The following is a 13,497-nucleotide window of genomic DNA, read 5'->3' as shown; positions in this document are numbered from 1 at the left end:
GTAACAGTAGGTGGCAGACACAGACAACTATTTTGTATTAAACGCACAGTTCACCCATTTTTATTTAACCTTTATTTAACCTTTATTTAACTAGGCAAGTCAGTTAAGAACAAATTCTTATTTACAATGACGGCCTACACCGGCCAAACCCAGACAACGCTGGGCCAATTGTGTGCCGCCCTATGGGACCCCCAATCACGGCCGGTTGTGAATACAGCCTGGATTTGAACCAGGGTATCTGTAGTGACACCTCTAGTACTGAGATGCAGCGACTTAGACCGCAGCTCTGCTCAGGAGCCCATTTCATACAGTCTTGATAAATACTAGGTTAAATGAATGTCACCACAAATTGAATATGTTTTGTATGTAAAAACAATTTATGTATTTATTGTTGCATTTGATATAGCATCTAATCCAGGGTCCCACTTTATTTGGATAGAGCATCTATCGATGGTCTGTAGATGCTCAAACTATCAACCACAACTCTGCAGGGTTATGGATAACAGCTGAGGTTAGGTTTAGATATATTACAAGATTAGGGTTAGGGTCAGGGTTACAGTTAGCATTACAGCTATAGGTATATTGTTATACAATTTTAGGGTCAGGATTGCTGTTAGCATGTCAGCTGTAGGAACATTGTGATACCATTCTAGGGTTAGGGTCAGGATTGCTGTTAGCATGTCAGCTGTAGGAACATTGTGATACCATTCTAGGGTTAGGGTCAGGATTGCTGTTAGCATGACAGCTGTAGGAACATTGTGATACCATTCTAGGGTTAGGGTCAGGATTGCTGTTAGCATGTCAGCTGTAGGAACATTGTGATACCATTCTAGGGTTAGGGTCAGGATTGCTGTTAGCATGACAGCTGTAGGAACATTGTGATAGCATTCTAGGGTTAGGGTCAGGATTGCTGTTAGCATGTCAGCTGTAGGAACATTGTGATACCATTCTAGGGTTAGGGTCAGGATTGCTGTTAGCATTACAGCTGTATGTACATTGTAATACAGTTTTAGGGTTAGAGTTGCAGTTAGGATTACAGCTGTAGGTACATTGTAATACCATTGTAGGGTTAACGGTTAGTGTTATAGCTGTAGGTGCATTGTATTACTATTCTAGGGTTACCGGGTTAATTGCATAGCATATAGAATTGATTGTAGTATGAGTTAAGTTATGTGATTCCCTCTATCCTCTGACAAACTATGAAAGAAACTGAGAGAGAGGTAGGCCTTAATGAGTATCACATTCTACTGAACATTTGGAGAGAGAGATCAGAAAGAGAGAGAGAGATCAGAAGGAGAGAGAGAGAGGTAATTGAGTTTGTGAAGTTTCAGCTCCCAATTTCCTAATGGATGGTGAGACAGCCAGGCAGAGCAGTGGAAGGCAGCGGCAGCAGCAGCTGAGTCTATAAATGAACGGCTCTGCTCCTGCGTTAGTTAGTCATCATCGCCATGTTCTCAGCTGGAAAAGCTTTTATGCACTCCTCAGATCCAGACTTAGCATGCAGCCTATACCTCAACTGTATGTGTGTGTTTGTGTTTGCGTGGATGTGCATGCGAGGATGAATGGGTGGGTGTGAGTGCAGCCGGGTATTCATCTTCCTGTGCATACAGTACATTCACATATTTACCCACGTCACTCAAACCTTACTAACAGTGGTCTTTGTCTTGTAATACGATAAGAAACAAGGCAACAAATAGATGTTAGCGTTTGATGTTAGTGCGGGATGTGGACTTAGAATAATACTCAGTGGTGGTGGAATTCATCACCATTGTCTGTGTTCACAAGTTCTCCAGTCACAACTTCATGTTCTTTTTCTACTTTTCTGCTTAGGAAGAATTAAGACAAACAAGACATCCAGCAGTAGTGTGCATCGTTGAAGAGGTGTATCATCCTGTTGTATGATCGCATGTATCAGAAAATGATTGAAGCATCTTGGGAAGATGCGGAGGAGACATTTTGTGCTCGTTATCATTACCTCTTATGAGGACGTAATGACGTCCATTTTTCACTATTTGTCTGCGGACACTTATAACCGGTCTGAGTAGTTCCTTCGAGAACATGCACTACTGATACGAAAATGTTTCCTCTTGTTTATCTACAGTGCATGAATAGTGTTCATCGTTTTAATTGCCTCACCCTTAAAATCAATTGGTGCAGATAGTGTTTCAGAGGCTTTTGTAGAATCCCTGTGGGCTCCTGTCAAAGGCTCAGCGCTCTAATCAAGTTTGGCTGGTAAATAAGTGATGGAATGAACGGTTGACTGTATCTTACACACTGTCTCCTGAAGTCCCAAGTGAATGATTCTACCAGACATAACTAGATCTCAGAGATTAGATTTTTAAATTACCTCCAAAACCAAAAGATAACCTTGATATTTGATAGGATGTTGACCTTAGCTCTAAATGTATATATTTTTGAATAACCTCATTTACAACCATGAAATAAACTATAAAAGCATCTAGAGATGTAGTCGTTTATTACTGTATGCCTCACAAAGAACCAAAGTGCAGCAACAAACCCAGAACTCCAGGAATAATCCAAACTGTTCCAAACAAACAAACCCAATGATGTACGCATGAATATTGACAAAAATAGAAAATTAACTATCAAGAAAACAGAATCGGAAAAAGAAGCAGAAATCTATGAATGCATATACTGTAGAGGCCAGGGAAAGCCACAAGATGAGAAGAGAAAACCATTCAGTTCAATATGTGTATCTGGGTTATATTCAAATAGCCACAATGGGTTTTTGAAACAAGCTCATCAAACCCTGCTTCTCCCTGGGTTCTGGTTGGTGAACTTGAACACATTACCTCTCAGTTAACTAAGAGCAGAGTTCAGGGCTAGGGATTCAAAATCAAATCAAATCAATCAAATTGTATTTGTCACATGCTTCTTAAAAAACAGGTGCAGACAAGCAGTGAAATGCTTACTTACGGGCACTTCCCAACAATGCAGAGATAAAAAAAATGGAGAAATAGTCTAAATAATTTAAGTAATAACACAAGGAATAAATAGACAATGAGCAACAATAACTTGGTTATATACACAGGGTACCTGTACTGAGTCGACATGCAGGGGTACAAGGTAATTGAGGTAGATATGTACATATAGATAGGGACAGATAATAAACAGTAACTAGCTATTTAGCAGTCTTATAGCTTGGGGGTAGAAGCTGGAGTCTTGAAAAGTTGTAGGGCCTTCCTCTGACACCGCCTGGTATAGAGGTCCTTGATTAGAGGGAGCTCGGCACCAGTGACGTACTGGGTTGTATGCGCTATCCTCTGTAGCGCCTTGCAGTTGGATGCCAAGCAGTTGCCATTCCAAGCAGTGATGTAGCCAGTCAAGATGCTCTCAATGGTGCAGCTGTAGAACTTTTTGAGGATCTGAGGACTCATGCCAAGTCTTTTCAGCGTCCTGAGGGGGAAGAGGCATTGTTGTGCCCTCTTCCCGACTGTGTTGCTGTTTATGTGGACCATGAGTGTTCTGAGTAGGGAGCTGCCTAATTGTCCCTTGACTTCATGGGAGTTTCGCCCACCAAGTTCACTGCCAAGAGGCATCACATTAAAGACAAAGTTTTAGGTTTTATTCATTGATATTATGATGTACAATGAAGAAACTGTGTACCTGGAAACAGGGACATTGGCTACAGATGATTTACATGGGCTAAACTTCTGCTTAACAGAGTACCTCAGTAGAAACATACAATACTTCCCTGTCATAATTCAGTATTTCGAATTCTACGTTACACACTGTTCCGTTGAATATGATGACACTCAGTGCGGATGACATACCATTTACAGTGAAATGGTAAAAATAAGGAAATTAATTTAGAAAACTAGTGGACTGTGGAGCCATACCTTAACATCATTATAACAAGAAGGAAACCACTTCCATTCTCACCATAGGAACAGAAACCTTGAGTAACGTTTGAACTGCTTTGTACCGCCTGGCTCATCTATAATGAACAAGGTCAAATGTTCTCACATTTTGATACACCTCTGCTAACTAGACATTGAACTACACACTGCGGATGAGGCGCCTGGTTGCTGCCTGCATGTGAAAGTAAGAGAAAACGACTGACAGAAATAATGGCACACACAACCAATGGCATCAGACATCAAGTCAAAATATTTTATTATAGAATTCATATATTCGAGGCACTACCTCACATTTATAGGCACTGAACTACTGTACTGGAGTCACAGCCACAGCTCTTCCTGTGTACTGTATCACATTACTTTAACAATGTTTAACAAGTGAACACAATCAGAAACAACCACAGGATTCAATCCAGGCATCTCTCTGTCAGACCAGAGCACTGTCAAAACGCCCGGTGCTCTCTTCTGCACATTGATCCACAAATCAGGCCATTAGTAAACTTGTTTCCTCATTCAGTTTCTGGTGCTACAGAACATGATGCTGCCCAGCCATCAGGCATCATCTTGGGGGAGTTATCAGGTCTGTTAGAGGGCTGACTAACTGGCTCCTCTCTTCTGGCTGGTGAGTACCAAAGCTGAGTTATTTAGAGGTCTGGGTGTCCATATTTCTCTGTTGAATATATAACCGAAATTATAATATAAAATATATGATATAATATATAATATAATATAACCATCTCCCGTTATAGGAGTAAAACAGTTCCTGCTGATTGTCAGTTAGAACATGAAAGATGCCACACACAACAGATAAGTTATGGGAGTGTCCTATTTGGTTTTCAGGAGAATTGATTGAGGTTCAGCAACAGACTTCATATGACAGCTGTTCCTCTCCTCATCCATACCGTACCATTTATAGGAATCTCCTTCTCCAGATGTGGATGTGCTGTGACATAATTAGTATGTGTGGATGTGCTGTGACATAATTAGTGTGGGTGTGTGTGTGTGTGTGTGTGTGTGTGTGTGTGTGTGTGTGTGTGTGTGTGTGTGTGTGTGTGTGTGTGTGTGTGTGTGTGTGTGAATATATATATCTTTACCAAAGCAAACTCATCTGGCTTCATGGCTTCAAACATCAACCTGAAATTAAAATAATTGTGACAGGCTTTCGTTCCCATTGAACCCCTCTGTGATATTCAGACACATACTGTAGCCTCCCTCCTTGAGACAGGAGTCAAGACACACAGACACACAGTGCACTTGATACAGTCAGAGATCATCAGCTAACACCATCACCGTGGTTACGCACCATGGAAACACGTCACAGCACAGCATCATAGAGAGATATCAGGACTGTGTCAACACGACAGGGCAACAGCACCACAAACCCGAATCTGTACAACTCAACCCACACAACACAAATAAACACCTGCAGGAGAAGCACTGTGGGGTTAAAACAACAGAGATAACATAAATTATTTAAATACTCATTTCTTTTGGAAGGAAAAGCAACAATACTTGACTCACTATAACACAGTAATGCTACTGGCGGGTGTGACACAGTGACTGTTGCCTGGACACCACATGGTCACAGTGAACCGCTCAAAAACAGAGGCTTTGATGGTGAAAATAAGACACAGTTCTGAAATGATTTCTATCAATCAAATGTAAGTAAGTTCGGAAATATGTAGTGTATGGACTCATCATACAGTATTTTATCCCATGAAGAAAAGGCAGAGAGACATGTTATAAAACCTGACTGAGTCTAATAGACTGCATAAGGAGATCAGTACTACAAAGAAAACAAATGGGAAAAGTAAATGTACTGAATGCTCTACAACACTATTATGTTTATAAAACCAGCAGCGATGAGATTACAGTACAGAACTAGAGTAAACAGTAGTTTACACTGTTGAGTCATATGTCTCGTCAGCGCCAGTGGAGCACATCTGAAAATTGATTTTACCTCGGAAATGTTATTCAGAACGACAGAGAAACCCCATAGAATGCCTTGAGGGTGTGTGAGCACTGTCTAAACTGAACTGTACTCAAGAGCTTAGAAACCAGAGCTTATTTTCTGCAGAGGAGACCGTGAGCCCCCTTCAAACTGCTAATGAATACAGCATTCTCTCCACTGACGAAAATCTATTTACGTATATACATATATGTGTTACATCCATCATTTTATGGTTGTGCCAATAACCCTGCTGAGTCATCCCCTAACCAGCCACAGCCCCAGCCCTCCTAGCCAGTCACAGACCAGGCCCTCCTTACCAGCCACAGCCCCAGCCCTCCTTACTCCTTACCAGCCCCAACCCTACTAACCAGCCCCAGCCCTCCTTATCAGCCCCAGCCCTACTAACCAGCCCCAGCCCTACTAACCAGCCCCAGCCCTCCTTACCAGCCCCAGCCCTACTAACCAGCCCCAGCCCTCCTTACCAGCCCCAGCCCTACTAACCAGCCCCAGCTCTCCTTACCAGCCCGAGCCCTACTAACCAGCCCCAGCCCTACTAACCAGCCACAGCTCTCCTTACCAGCCCCAGCCCTACTAACCAGCCACAGCCCTCCTTACCAGCCACAGCCCCAGCTCTACTAACCAGCCACATCCTTCCTTACCAGCCACAGCCCCAGCCCTACTAACCAGCCCCAGCTCTACTAACCAGCCACAGCCCCAGCCCTCCAGCCTGTAATTTAGCACATCAAAGGACTGTGCAACAGGAGAGGCTGATGAACACAATAATGAATAAAGTCATGAACCAGGTAATTATTTTATTGTAATGTTAATTTTTGTTCCTGTTGGTGAGAAACATTTTGTACTCAGGGCATCATTGGTAAAGAGACCATGGTCTCAATTGTGCTACCCTGAATAAATAAAAGTCAATAAGACAACCAGAGAGAGTAGAAGCCACAGCCTGAACAGGTGTAGGACACAGTTGGGCCAGCTTAGTTTAGGATGAAATCCTAAAAATAAAAATACATCATGATCCATAATATGTGGGGTTATACATAGGTGGCCAAGGAAAGGAAAAAAATATATACAAAAAATATATTTTTAGAACAAGCAAATGTGAACTCCACCCTCTGTCCTCCAACACTAGCTCTAAAACCACTCCTGCTCTCTCTATTTCTTATCTGGTCCTTGAGAAGGCAAGGCTGAACAAGGAAGGTATTTTTACAGGAGGGCTCAGGAAAATGCAGCATGGTCTTTCTATTAAAGGGACATTTTACCACTGCTCTTTCACTGTATCTGTCCATTGGGAGTACCGAAGGGCGGCGCACAATTGGCCCAGCGTCGTCCGGGTTTGGCCGGGGTAGGCCGTCATTGTAAATAAGAATTTGTTCTTAACTGACTTGCCTAGTTAAATAAAGGTTAAATAAATAAAATCAAATGTATATGTTATTAACATAATGTGTCATAAAAAATGTTTACTTCCTCACTACATGCAAAAGCGAGTGTTTTTGCATCTCACCGGAAGAAACAGGCCATCTACATTTCCTGGTTGTAAGCAAACCACAATATCCAGAATTCATAGCGAATTCATATCAGAACGTACTACCGCCCCCTGTCGAGGTGGATCCAGTTGAGAATGGATGTCAGCAGGTAGCTAATGTTACTCACTGGACAAGCCACTCGGTCATAGAACATCAGCTTGAGAATAACTATTTATTTTAATTTTTGTGTCGACAACAACTGTAAAGTTTTGTCATGGTGTGGTGCTCAGTACCTGGATGTGCAAACTACAAGCAAGCACAAGATGATGGGGTAACATTTCATTGGTTACCTTACTAAAGAAGTCAAGCAGAGGTAAGGTAGCTAACTTTGCTACAGTAGCTAGCTAACTACATTTGTTGATCTAAACCAAATTCTAGCTAGCTTTCATAATATGCTGGCTAGATATCCCAAAGCAAATCAATGTAATTAGCCAGCTGCTATGTATATGGCGATGTGATTTGTAACTTTGCAAGCTAACCTTAGGTTACATTAGCAAGCTAACTACCGCAGAGGCTAACATGACTAGCCTTTGTGTTCCCATTCAACATATGCAGCGGCATCAACATCAAGCTCAGCACCAGGTACTAGTGTAAGTCACCTTTTCCTTCAATGACTCCATGAGCAAAAAAATTAACTGGAGCTTGGGATAAACATGGTCTGTGTCTAGTTGTCATAGTTGGTGTGTTTATAAGTAGGCTACAACTTTTCTCTGTATTATGGAGACTTAGTTGATTGCTTATGCAAAACTTGAAGTCTAAATTGGAGAAAAACATGAGTTATTAGTAAGGAGGGGATGGTGTGGGTGACTGACTGGTGTCTGTTGGGGGTGTGTATTGTGTGTGACAGTTAGTATGCATTATCTATTGACATGAGGGGGATAGGGGGATATAGTACCTTGTTTGAGTGTGTATTGATGGGGACAAAGTAGTTAAATGTTGGCTAATCACTGACTAGTGTATGTTCTAAAGACTAATCCTGCTGCTGATGACCTGGACACCAGCTTTAGTAGTACAGATCCTGTAGACCCATTGGATGAGAGCTTTCAGCCGTGAACATGCTTAAGCTCAACATCATCTGACTCGGGAGAGGCAAAGACTGCACGGGTCTGGCAAGAGCTCATGAAGTTCTGCCAGACCAGCTGCCATTGCCCAACACAAGACGAGGTTAACCAGATTAAGAACATTCAGGACCCTGCCTGGAACATTCAACCAACACAACATCCATATTCAGTTAGACTGACGTTGTAGTATAATATAGAATGCCTACAACTGCATTGTGGTATAGATATTGCTAGCGGTAGATAAACTCAGCAAAAAAAGAAACGTCCTCTCCCTAACAACTGCGTTTATTTTCAGCAACTTAACATGTGTAAATATTTGTGTGAACATAACAAGATTCAACAACATACATAAACTGAACAAGTTCCACAGACATGTGACTAACAGAAATGGAATAACGTGTCCCTGGAAAAAGGCGGGGTCAAAATCAAAAGTAACTGTCAGTATCTGGTTTGGCCACCAGATGCATTAAGTACTGCAGTGCATCTCCTCCTCATGGACTGCACCAGATTTGCTAGTTCTTGCTGTGAGAAGTTACCCCACTCTTCCACCAAGGCACCTGCAAGTTCCCGGACATTTCTGGGGGGAATGGCCCTAGCCCTCACCCTCCAATCTAACAGGTCCCAGATGTGCACAATGGGATTGAGATCCCCGGACTCTTCGCTGGCCATGGTAGAACACTGACATTCCTGTTTTGCAGGAAATCATGCACAGAATGAGCAGTATGTCTGGTGGCATTGTCATACTGGAGGGTCATGTCAGGATGAGCCTGCAGGAAGGGTACCACATGAGGGAGGAGGATGTCTTCCCTGTAACGCACAGCGTTGAGATTGCCTGCAATGACAACAAGCTCAGTCCAATGATGCTGTGACACACTGCCCCAGACCATGACGGACCCTCCACCTCCAAATCAATCCCGCTCCAGAGTACAGGCCTCGGTGTAACGCTCATTCCTTCAACGATAAATGCGAATCCGACCATCACCCCTGGTGAGACAAAACCGCGAGTCGTCAGTGAAGAGCACTTTTTGCCAGTCCTGTCTGGGTTTGTGCCCATAGGCGACGTTGTTGCCGGTGATGTCTAGTGAGGACCTGCCTTACAACAGGCCTACAAGCCCTCAGTCCAGCCTCTCTCAGCCTATTGCGGACAGTCTGAGCACTGATGGAGGGATTGTGCATTCCTGGAGTAACTCGGGCAGTTGTTGTTGCCATTTTTTTATTTAACCTTTATTTAAATAGGCAAGTCAGTTAAGAACAAATTCTTATTTACAATGACGGCCTAGGAACAGTGGGTTAACTACCTTGTTCAGGGGCAGAACAACAGATTTTTTACCTTGTCAGCTCGGGGATTCAATCTAGTAACCTTTCGGTTACTGGCCCAACACTCTAACCACTAGTCTACCTGCCGCCATCCTGTACCTGTCCCGCAGGTGTGATGTTCGGATGTACCGATCCTGTGCAGGTGTTGTTACACGTGGTCTGCCACTGTGAGGATGATAAGCTGTTCGTCCTGTCTCCCTGTAGTGCTGTCTTTGGTGTTTAACAGTACAGACATTGCAATGTATTGCCCTGGCCACATCTGCATTCCTCATGCCTCCTTGCAGCATGCCTAAGGCACGTTCACGCAGATGAGCAGGGACCCTGGGCATCTTTCTTTTGGTGTTTTTCAGAGTCAGTAGAAAGGCCTCTTTAGTGTCCTAAGTTTTCATAACTGTGACCTTAATTGCCTACCGTCTAAGCTGTTAGTGTCTTAACGACCGTTCCACAGGTGCATGTTCATTAATTGTTTATGGTTCATTGAACAAGCATGGGAAATAGTGTTTAAACACTTTACAATGAAGATCTGTGAAGTTATTCTGATTTTTACTAATTATCTTTAAAAGACAGGGTCCTGAAAAAGGGACGTTTCTTTTTTTGCTGAGTTTGTATATAATGGTGTTTGATCAAATGTTTTATATAATCTTTTTTACATGAGTACTGGCTAAATGATTCCAGCTGCATCAGAAACCAATAAAGTGTTGACTTCAACTTCTGGATCAATTCATTGTGATAATCATTAAATGTATTTGGAAGTAACTAGCTACAATCTTACTGCTAAAACAAATGATGCAGGAAGTTGCTGCATCATTTCAACTTTAATTTGTTTAGAATTAAACATGTTTTAATACAACAATAGAATAGTCTGTCAATGTGGCAAATAAGTAGACATGGCTTTTATTCCAGACAAAGTTTATTTGCTCTGGAGACCAAGGTGAGTTTACACAGCAGTATGCAGGAACAGTTATGGCAATGTATTGTATGACATTTATACAGTAGAAGAAAAATATACTACTAACACCTATAATAAATACTACAGTTCTACAATGGGAATACTTGCATATGGCCTGTTTGAGGGGTGCAGTGAGGTGTTCAGAGTCACTTTGATACAAGGGGAGATTGTTGTTATGGACCTTACACTCTCCTCTTGAGTCATCAACTTATTTGTATCTAACATACTGTCCACTGTGTGAGGGATAAATTGCTAATATGGCTCCAACAACACATGCAGGCAAGGGGATTCGGTGTCCTCTGCCTAGCTTCTCCCATGTAGAACAAACTCCAAAAATAATCTGTAGGCCACCAAGCAGTATTGTCTGTAAGAGAATGACAAAAACGCTATTAGACTTTCATGGGCAATCGTTGTGTACTGTCTGTATTCTTACTGTAGCAGCACGGTGCAGAATATTACACATCTCACAGACGCACATGAGCTAGTTAGCTACTGAGGCTAGCTAGGCAAATGTTAGCTATCTAGCGAGCTGCATTAGGCTACAGTACATTTTGGGTATAGCAAACAGAGCTAGTTAGCTTAACTTGGCTTGTGGTATTAGCAAGCCCTGTCATCGCCGAATCGATCACAAAATTATACTGTGCGGGACAACGATCACAAAATTATACTGTGCTGAAAAATACTGCCTCATGTGAAAAGAGAACTTAGCTAGCTACCGACAGCAAAATAACTTACTAGTTTGTCATTTTCCCTCCTGGTCCAGCTGGTCTAGGCTGCCTCCGCCACTTGATCTTGAAGGTTCTGAAGAACGTCTCCAGCATACCAAAATCCATATGTGAGTCGAAACTTCGATGGTCTGTCACATACACATGATCCATGGGGTCTGCAGTGACCTTCTCCAGTAAGAGAATTTGTTGCAACACAGACGTTCCTCTTCTGTTGGCATGGCTGGACAGCACCCTCATAGGTACCACCAGTCGGAGTCTGACCGTGGCTCCCCATCGTTGTTTGCTGGTCTCGCAATTCTTGTTCTCGCTGTCTCAATTCGGCTTCAGTGTATTCCGGCTCAAATGGATAGGGCAGTATGTCCCTATGTTAGTATGTAAAAGAACATCAAAAAACGGTTTCGTCGTGAAGTTCTTCTTGGAAAGAGGAATCATCAGAAGCAGCCATTGTAATTACTTAGCCATCTTGGTAACATAGCTCCCATTAATGGTTAGAAAATAGTACCGATGCCATTTTGAAAAGCAAAGTAGGGCTCCTGTCAGGCTGTAGTCTTTACAAAGCCAGGAAAATTTTGTCAACCTAGGTATCCTGCAATGTCGTGGCAGATAGGAACATCGTTGAGACAAGTCCAATGGCTCTATTGAACAAGGCCAACCATATCAACTCGCTGCTAGCATGTATGTGTAATTGGCAAAACACAAAGGCCACAATAATTGCTACAAAACATGACTCCATTAATTTTTAAATCAGACAGCAGGCTCAATCAAACTCTCCCGGCATGAAAAAAAAATAATACTACTATGGTGCATAATTATGTCTGAAACACCTCTCATCACTCATAATTATGTCTGAAACACCTCTCATCACTCATAATTATGTCGGGAGACTGGAAAAACTCCCCAAATATTGTCTAGCGGTGAACTTTCCATTTACGATTTTCCATTTAAAAACACATTTCCAATTTCCCTCTCTTTCGCTCTCTCTTTCCGTCTCTCTTTTTTTTAAGGATTATCTGAAATAAAAACACTTTCTGAGCATGCACTTTGTCCTGCCTTTAGTTCCTTTGCCTTTCATATATTGTTCATTGCAAAGCTCGAGGTAAAATCTATATATATTTTTCTCTAAAAAAGGGAAATGTTTCTTAGTGCCAAAGCACTCGTCTCTGGATGCTACAGTGCAGGGATTGGCTTGCCATTCTAGATGTGTGGTGTGTGGGATTTTAACACCACGTGTATAGCAATGCTATATGCACACACGCCTGGCTGTGAAGGTACCAAAACACAGACAAATACACCAATGTTATATCCTAAACTCTCTACTTTTGTAAGGTGATAGAAAAGTGGCTAAACAAGCCACTGCAGCCTGACTGTTGTAGTGAAACAGATATGGCCCGAAGTTCCTTTAGTTTGCAGAAAAGTACTCTGCTTTTTTCTAGAAAAATGCTGTACTGTTCAAAGGCGTCTTTTGTGTAGTGTGTGTATGTGTGTCTGTGTGTCTGTGGTGTTGTTTTTTGCTTATTTATTTGACTCCTCTTATGTCTCTAAAATGTAGAAAAGTGTTTGTTTCTCCATTGAAAGAAACAGGTGTCAGGGTCACTGTCCTTGATCCTGCCCACCAACTGCAAGGTTCAAAGGCAAAAACAAAGTCTGTATGAGTGTCTATCCCCTGCACACATTGAATTTGCTTGCATTGAGTCCTTCGTCTGTCTCTGTGTACGTGTGTGTGTGTCACACAGTCTCTCTGAGACAGAGAGCCTCCACGGCGTTGCTGGGTCCTTGGGCCACGCCCCCGATTAGAAACAGCATGTTGGGGGTCTGCAGGGGTGAACAGGAGCAGCGGGGACTGGGCATGGGGGCAGCGTACTCCCAACTCCGCTTCACAGGATTGTAGCTCTCCACCGACGACAGGGGCGACGGCTGGTTACCTGGACACACACACACCGATGAGATCATGAACACCAATTTACAAATTGTTTGCCGCCTAAAATTAGGACACAGATGGATCTTCCCTGAAAAAAAAAACAGCTATTCCCTTCTTAACATGAAAATGTGACCGTCAATATTTTACAGTTGAGCTA

At 42.5% G+C, this 13,497-nt stretch overlaps 1 protein-coding gene across 2 annotated transcripts in view; it reads right to left on the bottom strand.

Moving 5' to 3' along the window:
* Positions 1-10,148: 10,148 nt before the first annotated feature.
* LOC106572099 (kelch domain-containing protein 8B) overlaps positions 10,149-13,497 on the bottom strand; it is a 45,390-nt gene continuing 42,041 nt past the window's right edge. Inside the window, exons 4-5 of one of the 2 annotated variants that reach the window (XR_001321059.2) lie at positions 11,430-13,344; positions 10,149-11,058 (exon numbers count right to left, since the gene is read on the bottom strand). Coding sequence is in view for 1 of the 2 variants with exons in the window: in XM_014145928.2 (XP_014001403.2) it covers positions 13,148-13,344 (197 nt within the window). In the remaining variant the exon portion in view is untranslated. Of the gene's footprint in view, positions 13,345-13,497 lie in introns of both variants that reach the window. The other variant, XM_014145928.2, reaches the window with a different exon arrangement.

The sequence above is a fragment of the Salmo salar genome, chromosome ssa15, assembly GCF_905237065.1.
Source record: "Salmo salar chromosome ssa15, Ssal_v3.1, whole genome shotgun sequence".
In the NCBI taxonomy this organism is placed as follows: domain Eukaryota; kingdom Metazoa; phylum Chordata; class Actinopteri; order Salmoniformes; family Salmonidae; genus Salmo; species Salmo salar.
This window is presented reverse-complemented; position numbering and strand designations above follow the sequence as displayed.